This window comes from Mobula hypostoma, chromosome 4 (genome assembly GCF_963921235.1).
Source record: "Mobula hypostoma chromosome 4, sMobHyp1.1, whole genome shotgun sequence".
NCBI classification, from domain to species: domain Eukaryota; kingdom Metazoa; phylum Chordata; class Chondrichthyes; order Myliobatiformes; family Myliobatidae; genus Mobula; species Mobula hypostoma.
In genome coordinates this window covers 92,145,716-92,167,072 of record NC_086100.1, presented here as the reverse complement: position 1 = coordinate 92,167,072, position 21,357 = coordinate 92,145,716, and the positions used below count along the sequence as shown (strand labels likewise).

The window sequence follows — 21,357 nt, the reverse complement described above, 5'->3', positions numbered from 1 at the left end:
GCTCTCCTAATTTCCTACTTAAGCTCCTTCCTGTTAGCCTTATAATTTTCTAGATCTCCAACATTACCTAGCTCTCTGAACCCTTCGTAAGCTTTTCTTCTCTTCTTGACTAGATTTACTACAGCTTTTGTTCATCACGGTTCCTGTACCCTACCATAACTTCCCTGTCTCATTGGAATGTACCTATGGTGAACTCCACACAAATATCCCCTGAATATTTGCCACATTTCTTCCGTACCTTTCCCTGAGAACATCTGTTCCCAATTTAAGCTTCCAAGTTCCTGCCTGATAACCTCATAATTACCCTTCCTTCAATTAAACGCTTTTGTAACTTGTCTGTTCCTATCTCTCTCCAATGTTATTGTAAAGGAGATAGAAGTATGATCACGATCTCCAAAATGCTCTCCCACTGAAAGATCTGACACCTGACCAGGTTCATTTTCCAATACCAAATCAAGTACAGTCTCACCTCTTGTAGGCTTATCTACATACTGTGTCAAGAAACCTTCCTGAACATACCTAACAAACTCCACCCCATCTGAACCCCTTGCTCTAGGGAGATGCTAAATGATATTTGGGAAATTAAAATCTCCCACCTCGACAACTCTGTTATTATTACACCTTTCCAGGATCTGTTTCCCTATCTGCTCCTCAATGTCCCTGTTAGTATTGGGTAGCCTATAAAAAACACCCAGTAAAGTTATTGACCCCTTCCTGTTCCTACCCTCTGCCCACAGAGACTCAGTGGACATACCCTCCATGACGTCCAGCTTTTCTGCAGCCATGACACTATCTCTGATAAGCAGTGCCACGCCCCCGCCTTTTTTATAACCATATTACCATATAACAATTACAGCATGGAACAGGCCATCACGGCCCTTTTAGTCCGTGCTGAGCTCTTACTCTCACCTAGTCCCACCGACCTGTACTCAGCCCATAACCCTCCATTCCTTTCCTGTCCATATATCTATCCTATCTAACTTTAAATGACAACATCGAACCCGCCTCAACCACTTCTGCTGGAAGCTCGTTCCAGACAGCTACCACTCTCTGAGTAAAGAAGTTCCCCCTCATGTTACCCCTAAACTTTTGCCCTTTAACTCTCAACTCATGTCTTCTTGTTTGAATCTCCCCCACTCTCATTGGAAAAAGCCAATCCACATCAACTCTATCTATCCCCCTCATAATTTTAAACACCTCTATCAAGTCCCCCCTCAACCTTCTGCGCTCCAAAGAATAAAGACCTAACTTGTTCAACCTTTCTCTGTATCTCAGGAGAAACCCAGGCAACATTTTAGTAAATCTCCTCTGTACTCTCTCAATTTTATTGACATCTTTCCTATAATTCGGTGACCAGAACTGCACACAATACTCTAAATTTGGCCTTACCAATGCCTTATACAATTTCAACATTACATCCCAACTCCTATACTCAATGCTCTGATTTATAAAGGCCAGCATACTAAAAGCTTTCTTCACCACCCTATCCACATGAGATTCCACTTTCGGGGAACTATGCACCATTATTCCTAGATCCCTCTGTTCTACTGCATTCTTCAATGCCCTACCATTTACCATGTATGTCCTATTTTGATTAGTCCTACCAAAATGTAGCACCTCACATTTATCAGCATTAAACTCCATCTGCCATCTTCCAGCCCACTGTCTAACTGGCCTAAATCTCTCTGCAAACTTTGAAAACCTACTTCATTATCCACAACACCACCTATCTTAGTATCATCTGTATACTTACCAATCCAATTTACTACCCCATCATCCAGATCATTAATATATATTTAAACAACATTGGACCCCCTACAGATCCCTGAGGCACACCGCTAGACACCGTCCTCCAATCTGACACACAGTTATCCACCACTAATCTCTGGCATCTCCCATCCAGCCACTGCTGAATTAATTATTTCGATATTAATGCCTAACAATTGAACCTTCCTAACTAACCTTTCGTGTGGAACCTTGTCAAAGGCCTTACTGAAGTCCATATAGACAACATCCACCGCTTTACCCTGGTCAACTTTCCTAGTAACCCCATCAAAAAATTCAATAAGATTTGTCAAACATGACCTTCCACTCACAAATCCATGTTGACTGTTCCTAATCAGACCCTATAATTACATATACCATCTCTAAGAGTACTTTCCATCAACTTACCCACCACTGACGTCAAACTCACAGGCTGATAATTGCCAGGTTTACTCTTAGAACCCTTTTTAAACAATGGAACCACATGAGCAATATGCCAATCCTCCGGCACCATCCCCGTTTCTAATGACACTTGAAATATTTCTGTCGGAGCCCCTGCTATTTCCACACCAACTTCCCTCAAGGTCCGAGGGAATATCTTGTCCGGACCCGGACACTTGTCCACTTTTATATTCCTTAAAAGCGCCAGTACTTTCTCTTCTTTAATCGTCATACTTTCCATAACTACCCTTCTTGTTTCCTTTACCTTACACAATTCTCCTTAGTGAATACCGAAGAGAAGAAATTGTTCAAAATCTCCCCTATCTTGTTTGGCTCCACACATAGCCGTCCACTCTGATTCTCCGAGGGACCAATTTTATCCCTCACTGTCCTTTTGCTATTAACATAACTGTAGAAACCCTTTGGATTTATTTTCACCTTACTTGCCAAAGCAGCCTCTTCTTTTAGCTTTTCTAATTTCTTTCTTAAGATTCTTTTTACATTCTTTATATTCCTCGAACACCTCATTAACTCCAAGCTGCCTATATTTATTGTAGATCCCTCTCTTTTTCCAAACCAAGTTTCCAATATTCCTTGAAAGCCATGGCTCTCTCAAACTTTTAACCTTTCCTTTCAAACTAACAGGAACATAAAGATCCTGTCCTCTCAAAATTTCACCTTTAAATGACTTCCATTTCTCTATTACATCCTTCCCATAAAACAAATTGTCCCAATCCACTCCTTCTAAATCCTTTCGCATCTCCTCAAAGTTAGCCTTTCTCCAATCAAAAATCTCAACCCTGGGTCCAGTCCTATCCTTCTCCATAATTATATTGAAACTAATGGTATTGTGATCACTGGAGCCGAATTGCTCCCCAACACATACCTCTGCCACCTGTCCTATCTCATTCCCTAACAGGAGATCCAATACTCCCCCTTCTCTAGTTGGTACCGCTATGTATTGCTGCAAAAAACTGTCTTGCACACATTTGACAAACTCCAAACCATCCAGCCCTTTTACAGAATGGGCTTCCCTGTCTATGTGTGGAAAATTAAAATCTCCCACAATCACAACCTTGTGCTCACTACAGATATCTGCTATCTCCTTACAAATTTGCTCTTCCAATTCTCGGTCCTCATTAGGTGGTCTATAAGCGTCACTACACCTTTCCCATTCCTCAGTTCCACCCAAATATCCTCCCTAGACGAGTCCACTAATCTATCTTGCCAGAGCACTGCTGTTATATTTTCTCTGACAAGCAATGCAACACCTTTCCCCCTTGCCCCTCCTGTTCTATCACAGCTGGAGCAATGAAATCCTGGAATATTTAGTTGCCAATCACACCCCCCCTGCAACCATCTTTCACTAATAGCTACAACATCATATTTCCAGGTATCAATCCATGATCTAAGCTCATCCACCCTTCTTACAGTGCTCCTAGCATTAAAATAGATGCATTTAAGAAACTGTCCACCTCTTACTCTCTGTTTATCCTGAATGGAGCAAACAACTTTGTTATCTTTTTCTTCCTTCTCCCCTACATCTTCGGTCTGAGTGCTCCCAATCTCTATCCCCTGCCTATCCTCCTTCACACGCTGTCTACTAGCTTTCTCTATTTGTGAAACTAACCTCCTCTCTCCTAGTCTCTTCAATATGATTTCCAAGCCCAAACCATTCTAGTTTAAAGTCACCTCGGTAGCCTTCGCAAATCTCCCGGCCAGGATATTGGTCCCCCTAGGATTCAAATGCAACCCGTCCTCTTTGTACAGGTCACACCTGCACTAAAAGACGTCGCAATGATCCAAAAACTTGAATCCCTGCCCCCGCTCCAATCCCTCAGCCACGCATTTATCCTCCACCTCATTGCATTCCTACTCTTACTGTCGCGTAGCACAGGCAGTAATCCCGAGATTACTACCTTTGCGGTCCTTTTTCTCAACTCCCTTCCTAACTCCCTATATTCTTCGTTCAGGACCTCTCCCCTTTTCCTACCTATGTCATTGGTACCACGATCTCTGGCTCCTCACCCTCCCACTTCAGGATATCTTGGACGTGATCAGAAACATCCTGGACCCTGGCACCGGGGAGGCAAACTACCATCCAGGTCTCCTGACTGCGTCCACAGAATCACCTGCCTGACCCCCTAACTATCGAGTCCCCTATTACTTCTGCCCTCTTCTTCCCTTCCCTACCCTTCTGAGCTACAGGGCCGGACTCTGTGCCAGAGGCACGACCACTGTTGCTTCCCCCAGGTAAGCTGTCCCCCCCACCAACAGTACTCAAACAGGAGTACCTATTTTCAAGGGGCACAGCCACTGGGGTACTCTATAAGACCTGACCCCTCCCCTTCCCCCTCCTAACTGTGACCCACTTGTCTACCTCCCATGGCCCTGGTGTGACCACCTGCCTGTAACTCCTCTCTATCAACTCCTCACGAGGTCATCAAGCTGCAGCTCCAGTTCCCTAACGCGGTCCCTTAGGAGCTGCATCTCAGCGCACCTGGCGCAGATGCGGAAGTCCGGGAGACTGGGAGACTCCAGAACCTCCCACATCCGACACTGAGAACAACAAGCTGCCCTCACACTCATACTTCCCCTTCTCCTCAAATAACAGGAAAAAATGAAATCCAAACCTTCTTTGCCTCGCCTGTTTCCGCCTAAGCCCTTTGAGCCAAAGCCCTTAAGTCTTCACTCTGCTCCCGGCTCACTCCGCAGCCCGCAAATGATTCTGCCCGCTGTATACGGCTGTGTTCCTTTTAAATCTTCCGCGTTTCACTGCCCGACGTCACACGCCTGCGCAGTCCCGCCTCTCTGAACTCCGACGAAAAAAAACGAAAAATTCAAAATGGCTTCCGCCGCACTCCAGCTCCGATTCTCAGACTTCCTTCTTCCTTCTCCTTTTCTTTTGCCTCCCTCCCTGTCCTTTCTGAAACATCCAAAACCCGGCACTTGATGTAACCATTCCTGTCCCTGAGGCATACAAGTCTCTGTAATGGCCACCACATCATAGCTCCAAGTACTGATCCACGCTTTAAGCTCCTCCGCTTTGTTCACAATACTCCTTGCGTTAAAATAGACACTCATCAAACTGTTGGTCTGAGCGCGACCCTTCTCTATCACCTGCCTATCCTCCCTCATACACTGTCTCTAAGCTTTCTCTATTCACCTCTTTAGTTCGGTTCCCACCCCCCAACAATACTAGTTTAAACTCTCCCCAGTAGCCTTAGCAAACCCCCCCACCAGGATATTGGTCCCCCCGGGATTCAAGTGCAACCCGTCCTTTTTGTACGGGTCACACCTGCCCCAAAAGAGGTCCCAATGATCCCGCAATCTGAATCCCTGCTCCCTGCCCCCTGCTCTAATTCCTCAGCCACGCATTTATCCTCCACCTCATTGTATTCCTATACTCACTGTCATGTGGCACAGGCTTGTAATCCTGAGATAACTGCCTTTGCGGTCCTGCTTCTCAACTTCATTCCTAACTCCCTGTAGTCTGTTTTCAGGACCTCTTCCCTTTTCCTACCTATCAAAGATGTGATAACAGCACATTTGGAAAGCAGTGAAATCATCGGACAAAGTCAGCATGGATTTGTGAAAGGAAAATCATGTCTGACGAATCTCATAGAATTTTTTGAGGATGTAACTAGTAGAGCGTATAGGGGAGAACCAGTGGATGTGGTATATTTGGATTTTCAAAAGGCTTTTGACAAGGTCCCACACAGGAGATTAGTGTGCAAACTTAAAGCACACGGTATTGGGGGTAAGGTATTGATGTAGATAGAGAATTGATTGGCAGACAGGAAGCAAAGAGTGGGAATAAACTGGACCTTTTCAGAATGGCAGCAGTGACTAGTGGGGTACCGCAAGGCTCAGTGCTGGGACCCCAGTTGTTTACAATATATATTAATGACTTGGATGAGGGAATTAAATGCAACATCTCCAAGTTTGCGGATGACACGAAGCTGGGCGGCAGTGTTCGCTGTGAAGAGGATGCTAAGAGGATGCAGGGTGACTTGGGTAGGTTAGGTGAGTGGGCAAATTCATGGCAGATGCAATTTAATGTGGATAAATGTGAAGTTATCCACTTTGGTGGCAAAAACAGGAAACAGATTATTATCTGAATGGTGGCCAATTAGGAAAAGGGGAGGTGCAACAAGACCTGGGTGTCATTATACACCAGTCATTGAAAGTGGGCATGCAGGTACAGCAGGCGGTGAAAAAGGCAAATGGTATGCTGGCATTCATAGCAAGAGGATTCGAGTACAGGAGCAGGGAGGTACTACTGCAGTTGTACAAGGCCTTGGTGAGACCACACCTGGAGTATTGTGTGCAGTTTTGGTCCCCTAATCTGAGGAAAGACATTCTTGCCATAGAGGGAGTACAAAGAAGGTTCACCAGATTGATTCTTGGGATGGCAGGACTTTCATATGATGAAAGGCTGGATCGACTAGGCTTATACTCGTTGGAATTTAGAAGATTGAGGGGGGATCTTATTGAAACGTATAAAATCCTAAAGGGATTGGACAGGCTAGATGCAGGAAGATTGTTCCCGATGTTGGGGAAGTCCAGAACGAGGGGTCACAGTTTGAGGATAAAGGGGAAGCCTTTTAGGACTGAGATTAGGAAAAACTTCTTCACACAGAGAGTGGTGAATCTGTGGAATTCTCTGCCACAGGAAACAGCTGAGGCCAGTTCATTGGCTATATCTAAGAGGGAGTTAGATATGGCCCTTGTGGCTAAAGGGATCAGGTGGTATGGAGGGAAGGCTGGTATAGGGTTCTGAGTTGGATGATCAACCATGATCATACTGAATGGCGGTGCAGGCTCGAAGGGCCGAATGGCCTTCTCCTGCACCTATTTTCTGTGTTTCTATGTCATTAGTACCAATATGTACCACGACCTCTGGCTGTTCTCACTCCCACTGCAGGATATTCTGGACGCGATCTGAAACATCCTGGACCCTGGCGCCTGGGAGGCAAACTACCATCCAAGTTTCTTTCCTCCGTCCACAGAATCGCCTGTACGACCCCTAACTATAGAGTCCCTATCACTATTGCCTTCCTCTTCCTTTTCCTTTCCCTACCCTTCTGAACCACAGGGCCGGACTTTGTGCCAGAGGCGCGACCACTGTTGCTCCCCCCAGGTAGGCTGTCTCCCCCAACAGTACTCAAACAGGAGTGCTTATTGTTCGGGGGGACAGCCATAGGGATATTCTCTAGTACCTGACTCTTCCCCTTCCCTCTCCTAACTGTTACTCACTTGTCTGTCTCCCGTGGCTCCGGTGTGACCACCGGCCTATAACTCCTTTCTGTCATCTCCTCACTCTTCTTGACCAGATGAAGGTCATCGAGTTGCAACTCCAGTTCCCTAATGTGGTTCCTTAGGAGCTGCGGCTCGACACGCTGGGTGCAGATATGGCCGTCTGGGAGGCTGGGAGACTCCAGGACTTCCCACATATGACACCAAGCACAGAACACCGGCCTCACACACATACCTCCTTTCCACAATTATCACAGGTAAACCTACCTCACCTCGTCCCGTTACCGCCCAAGCCAGTTGAGCCAAAGCCCTACTACTCTGTTACCCTCTCATTCCACTGTCCGCTCCGAACGTTACCAGCTGGATATGGTAGGGCAAGAAATGGAGTGACAACAGACTCTGAATGATATAGGTAGGAAAGGTGAGGAGTCCTGAAGAGAGATTTTGGGGAGCTAGGTCGAAAGCTAAAAAGCAGGACCTCCAGGGTAGTATTCTCTGGATTGCTGCCTGGGACACATGCCAGTGAGGGTAAGAACAGGATAATTTGGCAGGTGAACGCATGGCTGAGGAATTCGTGCAGGGGGCGGGGGTTCTGATTTCTGTATCATTAGGATCTGTTCTGGGGAACAAAAGGGACGAGTTACACCTTAACTAGAGGGGGATCGATATGCTAGGGGGATAGGAACCAGATTGATAGGGCTGAGGATGGGGCACTTAGTTTACAGAAGCAGTGTGTAGTGAGACTGCTCGCAAGGAGAGGCTGATCATAGGGCAAAATTGTAGTCAACAGATTGAGTTGCACTGTAAAAAGGGGACAAAATTAAAAAAGGTGAATGTAGGACTGAAGGTGTTGTATTTGAATGCACACAGTATATGGAAAAAGGTAGATGACCTTGCAGCACAGTTAAAGATTGGCATGTATGATGTTGTGGGCATCCCTGAATTGTGGCTGAAAAGTGGTCATAGCTGGAAGATTCACATTGTTTCAAAAGAACAGGCAGGTAGACAGAAGGGGCGGGCTAGCTCTGTTGGTTAACAATGAAATCAAATCATTATACAGAGGTGATATAGGATCAGAAGGTGAAGGGGTATTGTTGTGAGTAGAGCTAAGGAACTGCAAGGGTAAAAAGACCCTGATGGAAGTTATACAGTGCCTATAAAAAGTATTCACACCCCCCCCCAGACGTTTTCATGTTTTATTGTTTTTCAACATTGAATCACAGAGGTTTTAATTTGACTTTTTTGACACTGTTCGACAGTAAAAGACTCCTTCGTGTTAAAGTGAAAACAGATCTCTACAAAGTGATCTAAATTAATTACAAATATAAAATACAAAATAATTGATTGCACAAGTATTCACCCCCTTTAGTATGACACACCAAATCATCACTGGTACAGCCAATTGGTTTTATAAGTCACATGATTAGTTAAATGGAGACCTGTTTTTGGAAACTTGCGTGCAGTCAAGGTGTTTCGATTGATTATACTAAAAATACACCTGTACCTGGAAGGTCCAACTGCTGGCAAGTCAGTATCCTGGCAAAAGCTACACCATGACAACAAAAGAACGCTCCAAAGAATTCAGTGAAAAGATTATTGAAAAGCACAAGTCAGGAGAGGGATACAAGAAAATTTCCAAGTATCGTTATGTCAATCATCCAGAAAAGGAAAGAATATGAACAGGGTGTAAATCTGCCTAGGGCAGGCCATTCTTAAAAACTGAGTGACTATGCAAGAAGTGGACCAGTGATGGAGATCACCAAGACAACAGATGGTGCACGGGGCAAGGTTGCAAGTTTTTGGATCATTGGAAACTTTTTTGGGGAAGAGGGTGACCTGCACAAGTGGGATGGGTTGCACCTGAACTGGAGGGGAAACCAATATCCTGGGAGGAAGGTTTGCTAATGCTATTGGCGATGGTTTAAACTAGATTTGCAGGGGGTGGCAGCCAAGGTGAAGAGGCAGAGGATGCGGTGGTTGGCGAACAAGTACAGACAGCTTGTAGGGAGTTTGTGGGGAAGGTTAGGCAGATGATAGAGCAAAGATGCATTCATCCAGATGGTTGAAGATATGTCTATTTTAATGCAAGGAGTATCACAAACTGATGAACTTAGAACGTGGATCAATATGTTGAACTATAATGTTGTGGCTATTACAAAGACTTGGATGTCTCAGGGGCAGGAATGGCTGATAAGTGTGCCGGGGCTTTCGATGTTTCAAAAAGGACAGGGAGGGAGGCAAAATAGGTAAGGGTGTGGTATTGCTAATCAGGGATAGTATCACGACTGTGGAAAAGGAGGAAGTAATGGAGGGAATGTCTACTGAGTCAGTGTGCGTGGAAGTCAGAAAAAGGAAGGGATCAATGACTATGGGTGTTTTTTTAGGCCCCCCAATAGTAACAGAAACATTAAGGAGCAGATAGAGAGGCAGATTCTGGAACAGTGCAATAATAATAGGATTGTTGTGATGGGTGATTTTAACTTCCCTAATATTGACTGGCATCTCCTTGGAACAAGGGGTTTAAATGGGGTTAAGTTTGTTAGGTGTGTTCAGGAAGGTTTCCTGATGCAATATGTAGATAAGCCAACTAGAGGAGAGGCTGTACTTGATTTGTTATTGGGAAATGAACATGGTCAGGTGTCAGATCTCTCGGTGGGAGAGCATTTTGGTGGTGGTGATCACAAATCCATCTTCTTTACCGTAGTGCTGGAGGGGGATAGGAGCAGAGGATGTAACAAAACACATTGATGAAGGTAGAGCAGTAGATGTACTGTATATGGATTTTAGTAAGACATTTGGTATGGTTCCCCATGCAAGGCTCATTCAGAAATTAAGGAGGTGTGGGATCCAAGGAGACCTTGCTTTGTGGATCCAGAATTTGTTTGCCCACAGAAGGCAAAGGGGGGTGGTAAATGGTTCATGTTCTGCATGGAGGACGATGACAAGTGATGTTCTGCAGGGATCTGTTCTGGGACCCCTCCTCTTAGTGATTTTTATAAATGACCTGGATGAAGAAGTAGAAGGGCAGCACAAAAGTTGGGGGTGTTGTGCATAGTCTGGTGGGTTGTCAGAGATTACAGCAGGACATTGATAGGATGTAGACTGGGCTGAGAAGTTGCAGATGGAGATGTCAAAAGAGTGTTGTTTCGATAGGGTGGATTCAATGTGCAGGTAGATTGGGAAAATCAGGTTGGTGCTGGATCCCAAGAGGCAGAATTTGTACTTTGCCAACAAGATGGCTTTTTAGAGCAATTCATGGTTGAGTCCACTAGGGGATCAGCTATTCTGGATTAGGTGTTGTGCAATGAACTGAAATTAATTGGAGAGCTTAAGGTAAAGGAATTCACCGTGCAACTTGAAAAGGAGAAGGTAAAGTCAGATGTATCCGTGTTACAGTAGAGTAAAGGGAATTACAGAGATATGAGAGAGGAGCTGACCAAAATTGATTGGAACGGAACACTAGCAAGGCAGAACAGCACTGGTTGGAGTTTCTGGGAATAACTCACAAGACAGAGGATAGATACATTCCAAAGAAATGTTATTCTAAAGGCAAGGTGATGCAACTGTGGCTGACAAGAGAAGTCAAAGCCAGCATAAAGACAAAGAAAGAGGATATAATAGAACAAAAATTAGTGTGGGATACCAATAGTAATTTGGAGCCATTACATGAGGGCTTCCAAGGCAATTCCACTGATCTTGGTCCTAATATCTCAGGTCCCTTACCGCTCAGTATATCAGTTCAGTAGGATTCCTCACAACTATGTTAATCTTTAACTGTCAATGCCATTTAGCTTTGAGATATTTTTAAACCCTATGGACATAATGTATTAGGGAAATCTAACTTGTTGTTCATGTGGAATCTGATCTTTAATGGAGTTTTTCCCAGAAGTTTGATTTGTAAGGGCAAGGACTGCTTTTGAACAGAGGGAGCAATTCTGTCTGGAATTGCAGCTAGTCTTGAAATCTCTGCAAAAGGAGAAAGGTTGCCAATGTGAAATTTGGGGTTTTAACACTCTGTCAGGGTGAGGGAGTTGCTGGTCTGGAGGGTGGGAGGGAAGCTGTCAGAAGATCAGTGATTGTAGATCAGTAGGCCTGTCATATGAACAGAAAGAAAGACCATACTTGTGGGTGAGGCCTTCTGCGCTAAAATCATTTCATCATAAAGCAGATATGACATGAAAAAAAACTCGAAAGAATATTGGTTGCTGGTCATACTGGTTATCAGTGATTAAAAATAAATTTTAAAATTAGGGGAAATCTCTGAACTCCACAAAGATAAATGTTTATTTTAAAGTGCTTTCTTGAAAGCAGACAAGTAGATTTAGTGGAAACTTGCAGTTAACATTAATTTGCTTGGAACTAGATTATGAGTGTTACCCTTTTATTATAGTGGTTTGGACTAATAAAGAAGAAAATGGAAGTAAATTGTCGTTTAAAGTTAAATTGGATAGATATATGGACAGGAAAGGAATGGAGGGTTAAGGGCTGAGTGCAGGTCGGTGGGACTAGGTGAGAGTAAGAGTTCGGCACGGACTAGAAGGGCCGAGATGGCCTGTTTCCGTGCTGTAATTGTTATATGGTTATAAGTACAATTTACATCACAGTAATATTTACTTTTAAGTTTCTATCAGTTCTTTCACAAGCTGAGCTGTGTTCAATAGCGTCAGGCGGAATGGAAGCAGGCTATTCAGGCCAATGAATCTGCACCAACTATCAAGCCCCTATTTATACTAGTTAAATCTCTCTCTCGCCCAGTCTCACCACCCCCCCCGATACCCCTCTCATGCCAACCACCCCCCACTTCACCAGCTCCTCTATCCTCTTAGACCAGTGTACCATATTGCATGTCTTTTGGAAATGGGGGTGAATTGGAATCTCTGGGGCAAACCTACACTGTCACAGTGCAAATGTTCAGTCAACACCAGACGTTAGAAGTGAATCTGAGCCACTAGAGGCTTTGAAAGCAACAGCTCTGGGAATTGGGAGTTTGTATTCCATTGACACCGTGTTCTATTTCTACAACAGCTGAGAGACCAGTTGGATTTGGTGGAGCAGCAACATTATTCTGAGTTGAAGGGAATGAAGTTGGAGATCTCACAGCTGACCACGGAACTGCACCAGCGTGATGTAACTATTGCAGAAATGAGTGTAGCCACCCCCAACGTGGAACGCCAGCTTCAGAGTGAACTGGAGAAAGCTGACAGAAAAGCTACAGAAATCAAGGTGTTTTTGATTAATCTCAGTCATTTGTTTGAAGTTAAAATTCTGGAGACGTAGAACTTGCTGGAAATTTTCTAGCAAGTCAGGCAGCATCTGTGGAGAAAGAAACATAGTTAACTGTCAGGCTAAAGCCCCTTTATTGTATTTCTTTCAGTGCTGCCTGATCCGAGGATGAGGAATGAATTAAAGACGTTAATAAAATCATGAGGGGGCATAGCTAAATGAGTGGTCACATTCTTTTCCCAGGTTAAGGGAGTTTAGCACTAGAAGGCATTGGTTTAAGCCAGGGGTCCCCAACCTTATTTGCACCGCGGACTGGTTTAATATTGACAATATTCTCGTGGACTGGCTGACAGGGGTGGCGGGGGAGGTTGTTATTAATCACGACCAGAATATAGGTGAAACTATAAGTCACTTATAAGTGGCTAATAATATACTCAATTTTGTTTCTAAAAGGGTTTATCTAACGAATTTAATATTAAACACACAGCGCATATTTTCCTCCCATGAATACAGTGATAAGTCAATTATAAGTCACTTAGAACTCAATAGCATCATAACATTTTAAGTAACGTTTGGATATTAAACACACAGCGCATATTTTCCTCGTATGAACATATAAAATCATTGCAACACACCAATATCGGTGGATCAGTGGGAGCCCTGGGCTTGTTTCCGTGCATCAAGATGGTCCTATCGAGGGGTGATGGGAGACAGCGATTCCTTATGTCCAGTCTATTCCGCAGTTTCGTTTTCGTTGCATTCATTGCAGAAAATCCTGCTTCACAGAGATATGATGTTGGAAATGGAAGCAACGTTTTCAGTGCTTTCGTGGCTATCTCAGGATATTCAGCCTTGACTTTGATCCAGAATGCCGGCAGAGATGTTATGTCAAACATATCTCTCAGCCCACTGTCATTTGCAAGCTCGAGTAGTTGATCTTCTTCCCGCGCTGACATGGATGATTCACCGGGGACATTCACAAATGGGTCATGGACCCATTCCCTTGCATGTCTTGGGTCATTTGCGGTTGGGAAGTAATGCTCCAATTCTGTCGACAGCGAGGATAGGTGATCGCGCACTAGCTGTGAGAAAGACGGTGCAGCCTCAGTCTCTCCCAAAATCCCAACTAATGTTGGGAACATGTAAAATATGCCCCTTTCCACTCGCCATCCCCACATTTCCAGTTTGGCTTTGAAAGCAGACACTTTATCTGCCAACTTGAAGACAGTTGTCATTCTCCCCTGAAGTGACAAATTGAGTTCATTGAGCAAGTTGAAGATGTCACACAGTTAAGCGAGTTTTGCTATCCACTCCTCGTCACTGAAGTGTGCTTCCAGTGGTGACTTTTTTCCTGAAAGAAATCTCTGTAGCGATTAGACAGTTTGTCTCCACATATCACCCACAGGAGGCTTGGAGCGTGCGAGTCACCGGTCGCAATAAAGCCATATTTTATGTACAACTCGTCGTATTTTCTGTTGAAGGAAGCTTTCTTTTTTTTTGCAGTCTCTGCCTCAGCTGCCTCTGCGTTATGTTCGTCGTTAGGCCTTTTATGTCCTCTTCCAGCTCTTCCAAAGAAACTCTCAGGCGACGTTTGTTTTTTACTCATACCGACTGATGACCGCGTGGGTAATGATCTCACCTGCGTAATGACGTTGCGTGCGCTGAAGCTCAACAGTGGGCGTGACAGGGAATGTGGAAAGGTGCAGCTGACCCATATCGCTTTATGTCGCCTCATATCGCCAGATCATAACGTTTCCTCGCAGCTTGGTAGCACATGCTTTGCGGCCCGGTATCGGTCCACAGCCCGGTGGTTGGGGACCACTGGTTTAAGCTAAACGTGTCTAAATGCATTTCAAATAGTGTAATTGGAGATCTTCCTGCCTAAGAAGACCCTGATGACTTAACCTGCGAGAACTGCATCCATCTGTAGCTTCTAACAATCCACGTTAAGGAATTGTTGTTAGAACTGCAACTAGATGAGCTCCAGGTCATTCTAGACGTTGAGGGGGTGATAGATAGGACATATAGAGGGATAGTTACACCCAAGATGCAGGACACAGGAGACTGGGTGACAGTCAGGGGAAAGAGATTGAACAGCCAGTGTCGGGCATTCTTGTGGCCATCCCCCTCAACAACAGGTATGCCACTGTGGACACTATTCAAGGACAGGGGGGTGACCTAACAGAGGAAAGTCACAGTGGTCAGGTCTGTGGCATTGAGTCTGGCTCTGTGACTCAAGGGAAGGGTAGAGAAGAGGCAAGCTGTGGTGATAGTGGATTTGTTAGTTAGCGGAACAGAAAGGAGGTTCTGTGGATGGGAATGAGATTTCCAGATAATATGTTGCCTCCTAGGTTCCAGGGTCCTTGACATCTTGGATCGCGTCTTCAGCATTCTTATGTGGGAGGGTGAGCAGAGGTCATGGTCCAAGGAGGTACCAATGACGTAGGTCAGAAGAGTGAAGAGGATCTTCAAAGTGAGTTCAGGGAGTTAGGTGCTAAGTTATAGGACAGGACAAGAGTGCCAGACATATGATGGAGAGGGTGTGCAGACGTGTTAAGACCTCAGACAGGTCAGGAATCAAAAGGTTGAGCATGGTGCGACTAATGTTCTGAGCTATGCATATTTCAATGCATGAAGTATTGTAGGAAAAACAGATGAGCTCAGCACATACTTTATACCTTATAGTTTATACTTTATTGTCGCCAAACAATTGATAGTAGAACGTATAATCATCACAGCGATATTTGATTCTGTGCTTCCCGCTCCCTGGATTACAAATCGATAATAAATAATAAAAATTTAAATTATAAATCATAAATAGAAAATAGAAAAATGGGAAGTAAGGTAGTGCAAAAAGACTGAGCGGCAGGTCTGGATATTTGGAGGGTACGGCCCAGATCCGGGTCAGGATCCGTTCAGCAGTCTTATCACAGTTGGAAAGAACTGTTTCCAAATCTGGCCGTGGGAGTCTTCAAACTCTTGAGCCTTCTCCCGGAGGGAAGAGGGACGAAAAGTGTGTTGGCTGGGTCGTGTCCTTGATTATCCTGGCAGCACTGCTCCGACAGTGTGCGGTGTAAGGTGAGTCCAAGGACGGAAGATTGGTTTGTGTGATGTGCTGCGCCATGTTCACAATCTTAGATTATGAAGACACGCAGTCCTCTTTTATTGTCATTTAGTAATGTATGCATTAAGAAATTGATGCAATATTTCCTCCGGTGTGATATCACCAAACACAGGACAGAACAAGACTGAAAAAACTAACAAAACCACTTAGTTATAACATATAGTTACAACAGTGCAAGAATGCGATAACTTGATGAAGAACAGTCCATGAGCATAGTAAAAAGTTGTAAGTCTCTCAAATGTCCCACATCTCACGCAGACAAGAGAAGAAGAAAAACTCTCCCTGCCATGCCCAACCACAGTCCGACTCTGAGTCATCCAAAAACTGCGAGCCTCCGATCAGCTCTCCGACATTAAGTACTGAGCGCCATCTCTGTCCGAACGATTCGACCTCAATCTTGGTCGCCAACAGCGGGCAAAGCCAGGGATTTTGAGGCCTTCCCTCCGAAAGATTCCCGATCGCGCAGCAACAACAGCAGCGAACTGGCGTTTCAGAAATTTCTCCAGATGCTCCTCTGTGCTTTCAGGTCTGTCTCCCTCAAATCAGAATTGTCCACGGTCCCTATTTAACGGATACAATATCATTTTTTACCGGAGGGCTGCGCACGCACTCTCTCTCCTGCAGCTTCTTCCGGTCTTGGACAGGAGAACTTCCATACCATGATGCACCCTAGAAGAATGCTTCCTACAGCGCATCTATAAAAATTAGTGAGGGTTTTAGGGGACAGGCCAAATTTCTTTAGTTTTCTCAGGAAGTAAAGGCGCTGGTGGGCCTTCTTGGCAGTGGACTCTGATTGGTTGGACCAAGTCAGGTCATTTGTGATATTGACTCTGAGGAACTTAAAGCTTTTGACCTGTCCCATTTGCGCACCACCGATGTAAATTGGGTCATGTGGTCCGCTACTCCTTCTGAAGTCAACAACCAATTTCTTCGTCTTGCTGACGTTGAAGGATAGGTTATTGTCTTCGCACCATACCACCAGGTTCTTAATTTCCTCTCTGTACTCAAACACATCATTACCCGAGATACGGCCTACAATTGTTGTGTCATCAGCAAACTTATATATTGAATTCGATGGAAACTTGGCTACACAAACATGGGTGTACAATGAGTACAGCAGGGGGCTGAGTACACAGCCTTGTGGGACACTGGTGCTCAGAGTGATTGTAGAGGAGAGCTTGTCCCCTATTTTTACAGCCTGGGTCCTGTCTGTGAGGAAGTTGAAGATCCAGCTGCAGATCTGAGTGTTAAGGCCCAGGTTCCGGAGTTTAGGAATCAGTTTATTTGGAATGATGGTATTAAAGGCAGAGCTGTCGTCAATGAAAAGGAGGCTTAAGTTTGCGTCTTTATTCTCCAGGTGTTCTAAGGAGGAATGTAGGGCCAGAGAGATGGCATCTGCCGTTGACCTGTTGCTCTGGTAGGCGAATTGCAAAGCGTCGAGGTTGACCGGTAGGCTGTGGTTGATGTGTGCCATAACCAATCTCTCGAAGCACTTCATAGCAATTGATGTCAGAGCCACAGGTCGATAGTCATTCAGACATGCCACCTTGCTCTTCTTCGGCACTGGGATTATCGTTGCCTTCTTAAAACACGAGGGGATCTTAGATTGAAGCAAGGAGCAGTTGAAGATGTCAGCAAACACTCCAGCTAGCTCGCTTGCACAGGCCTGGAGAACCCGTCCCGGGACGCCATCTGGGCCCATCGCTTTCCTTGGGTTTATCTTCAGGAAGGCCCTTCTAATGTCCTCCTCGGTGACGATGAATCTCAATGCCACCAGGTCCAGTTCATCCAGAGAGAGCAGGATGCTCCTCTTCTGTTCGAATCTTGCGTGGAATACGTTAAGTTCGTCAGGAAGAGAAGCGCCACAGTTATCGATATTCCCAGCCTTTTCTCTGCGCCCAGTGATCTTACTTAGACCCTGCCATAGTCTACCGGCATCCCTCTGTTTAGCCTGGGCTTCCAACTTGGCTCGATATTGCCTCTTAATGGCTTAATGGCTTTCCGGAGTTCACGCCTGTATTCTGTGTAGCAACTGGTATCCCCGGACCTAAAAGCCGCAGCTCTAGCCTTCAAAAGGGACTTGACCTCATAATTCATCCAAGGTCTCCGGTTAAGGAATACCTGGATCGTCTTGCGAGATACGCAGTCCTCTGTGCATTTCCTAATGAAGTCCTTGACAGCTGAGGCATACCCATCGAGGTTAGCTGCCAAGTCCTTGAATACTAACCAGTCCACCGATTCAAAGCAGTCACGGAGGACCTTATCCGTTTCCTCCGTCCAATGCGACACCACTTTTGATACTGTGACCTCCCGCTTCAGTTTCTGTTTCTAAGCCGGGAGGAGGAGTACGGTCTGATGGTCTGATTTTCCGAAGTGAGGTCATGGGACAGAACAGTAGGCATCCTTGACTGCTGTGTCACAGTGGTCAAGTATATTCGGGCCTCTAGTGGGGCAGGAGACATGTTGGTATAACTATTGCAGCGCCTTTCTGAGGTTGGCCTGGGTAAAGTCCTCAGCTGTAATGAGCAAAGCCTTCAGATACCGGGTCTCAAGTTCACTGATGTTGGCATACAGTATGTTCAGAGTACACTCCATGTCCGCCTGGGGGGGAATGTATATTGCTGTCAGTATGACCGAGGTGAATTCCCGTGGCAGATAGTAGGGACGATACTTCACCGACAGGTGATCCAGGTCGGGGCTGCAGGAGCTTGTCAGTGCCACTGTGTCCGAGCACCACGCAGTGTTGATCAGTAGGCAGACACTACCTCCCCTCGTCTTGCCCGAAGATGCCATGCGGTCTATCCGATGGATTGAAAGTCTCTCTGGTCGGATGGCACAGTAGGGGGTGGCAGGGGAGAGCCTGGTCTCGGTGAAACAGAATACACAGCAGTTCTGCATCTCCCTGCAGTAGGTGAGTCTCCCTTTAAGATCATCCACCTCGTTCTCTATGGCTTGCGCATTAGATACCAAGATGGCGCCGATAACTGGCGACTCTGTGTGTGCCCTTCCGAGCAAACTGCCCCCTACACTATCCTATACCCGAGAAACCCTTCTAAACCTCCAATCTGCTACATCTAGCAAGATCAGCAACACCCTGGCGAAGCTACTGACCTAGCTGGAGATCACTGCGCCAGAATTGCTTCTTAAACTCCAGACCGCACCTGGACCTGACCAGCGAAGCCTGGTCCGAGGCCCACCACGTTCCCGGAGACCCGTGGCCTGCTACCGTGCCGGAGAGCTTGGAGACACGGCCCATTCCGACCAGCACCTCTCCGGAGCAGACAATCACACAGAAGTGACGTCGGAGACCTCAAGGTGCCCCAGACACTTCCCTGGAACAACGATTGTAAAGCCCAGTTGGTGGATATCCACTGCTGCCGGAAGTGAGGCCTCCGCCACCAACCTCGGAAATCAAGCCCGAGGCTCGGCTGGAGTGGAGGCCTCCGCAACCATGACTCAGCTCACAGACTTGTTTCAGTTAGGAGCCCGGCCCTCCGGGATTAAGTGTCGGCTTCGGGGCCCGACCCAATCGACATCTGGGGCCCCGGCAGCTGGAAGTGGCAACGGACTATGGGTTCATATATTTTCCACTTTTTTACAATGGCCTGCACTGAGGTGAGAGGTATGTTCATTGCCTTTGAGGTGGTCTTGTACCCTTTCCCAGATTTCTGCTTCTCTATTATCATTTCTCTGACTTTCCTTGAATGCTCTTGCCTTCATTTTCATTTGGTCTGTTAAAAATCTACTGTACTGTTGGACCTTACACAGAGAGAGGATATTTAGTCAGGTGATCCTCCAATTTTATACATCAACAAATTGGGTGAGTTGGTAAGATTCTCCACAGTATTGCACCTGAGGAAAGTTAGCATTAGGATAGGACTTACACAGTGAGCAATAGGCCACTTTCAAGAAATTATGGATCTGTATTCGCAGGTCCCTGTAGTCTACTGCACTTTTCAGTGCCCTATCGCTCACCACGTAAGTCCTACCCTGATTTGTCCCCCCAAAGAACAACATTATCACATTATCATCAAGATTGTTGGTTTAGATGACAAACAGCAAAGGAGATGAATATTTTTTCAGCCTCACAATGTTGGTTCTTAATTTTTAGTAAACTTGTTGACAGGTTTTGGAAATTTTCATTTTATTTGACATGATACATAATATTTTATAGATAATCTCAAAAATCCTGCTTCAATGTATGTTAAATTTAGAAAATGACACAGTAAAACGTGAAAATAGTTTTGGGGGCTACAGCATCAGTAACATCCATCTCTTCAGTGAAGGTGTTTACTTTATTTTCATGAAAATCTTTACCCACGTTCACTGCCACCCCCTACATTAGGTTTTTTGATCAAGTAGGTTTTGCAATTATTCACTTGCTCTTTACATGCTGAGTTTTCTTTGATTTTACTTGCTGCTTTACCTTTTTTGCCATTGGAGGCATACATCACAGAAATGGGTCCGTCATGTTCATGCTGACCATCACGTGTCTATCAGTACAAATCCTGTTTGCCGGCAATAGATTCACAGCTTTCTAAGTATTGCTGGTTTCAGCATTCATTTAGATATTATTTTAACCACCACTCCCAGAGGGAAATAAAGCTAGCATCATACTTACGTCCTGCCAACATCCTTGTAAATGTTCTCTTTACTCTTTCAATCTTATAGTTATTTCTCCTGTACCAAGGTGACCAAAGCTACAGACAATTCTCCAAATTTGGCCTCGTCAGTGTTTTATACAACTTCAACATAACATCCTAACTCCTGTACACAATACTCTGATTTCCGAAAGCCAATGTGACAAAAGCTTTCTTTATGACCCTATCTACCTGTGATCCCACTTTCAAGAAATTATGGATCTGTATTCCCAGATCCCTCTACTCTACTGCACTCCTCAGTGACCTATCGCTCACCATGTAAGTCCTACGCTGATTTGTCCTCTCAGAGAGCAAGCACATTATCATCGAGATTGTTGATAATACGTTTGTAGATGACAAACAACAACGGACCCACTACCGAATCCTTTGGTGCTCCATTAGTCACAGGCCTCCAGTCAGAGAGACAACCATCTACTGCCACTCTCTGCCTTGTCCCGTGAAGCCAATGTCAGATCCAATTCACAACCTCATCTTGAATGCCGAACGACTGAATCTTATTGACTAGCCAACATATGGGACTTTGTCAAAGGCCTTGCTAAAGTTATCACTTGAAGAATGAAATGGTTGATAAGATGTGTTAGTTATTTGCCTTCAGAAGTTATAGGGAAGAATAAAGGTAATATATTTTTCATTCATTGCAATTTCAGCAGAATTGTTCGCTAATGGACCTTCGGGATGGCTACTTTTCATCTTTGAGGCAATTGGAACAGGAAAATCAACAGCTCCAGAAAGAACTAGCTGATGTTAGAAGCAAACTGGAAATGTCAGCAAAAGTGTCTCAGGAGAGATACGAAATGCTTCTGGTTCAGATACAGAACAAGCTGACAGACATCAGAGAGACTGAAGACAGGTATGGAGGCTTTGGCAGTCATGATGTTTCGGAAT

At 45.1% G+C, this 21,357-nt stretch overlaps 1 protein-coding gene across 5 annotated transcripts in view; it reads left to right on the top strand.

Moving 5' to 3' along the window:
* The window catches only part of cep63 (centrosomal protein 63), a 136,971-nt gene that overhangs the window by 101,593 nt on the left and 14,021 nt on the right, over positions 1-21,357 (top strand). For 4 of the 5 annotated variants that reach the window (XM_063046157.1, XM_063046155.1, XM_063046154.1 and 1 more), the window contains exons 9-10: positions 12,490-12,687; positions 21,120-21,322. In XM_063046157.1, coding sequence (XP_062902227.1) covers positions 12,490-12,687; positions 21,120-21,322 — 401 coding nt within the window. The remainder of the gene's footprint in view (positions 1-12,489; positions 12,688-21,119; positions 21,323-21,357) is intronic. The other variant, XM_063046156.1, reaches the window with a different exon arrangement.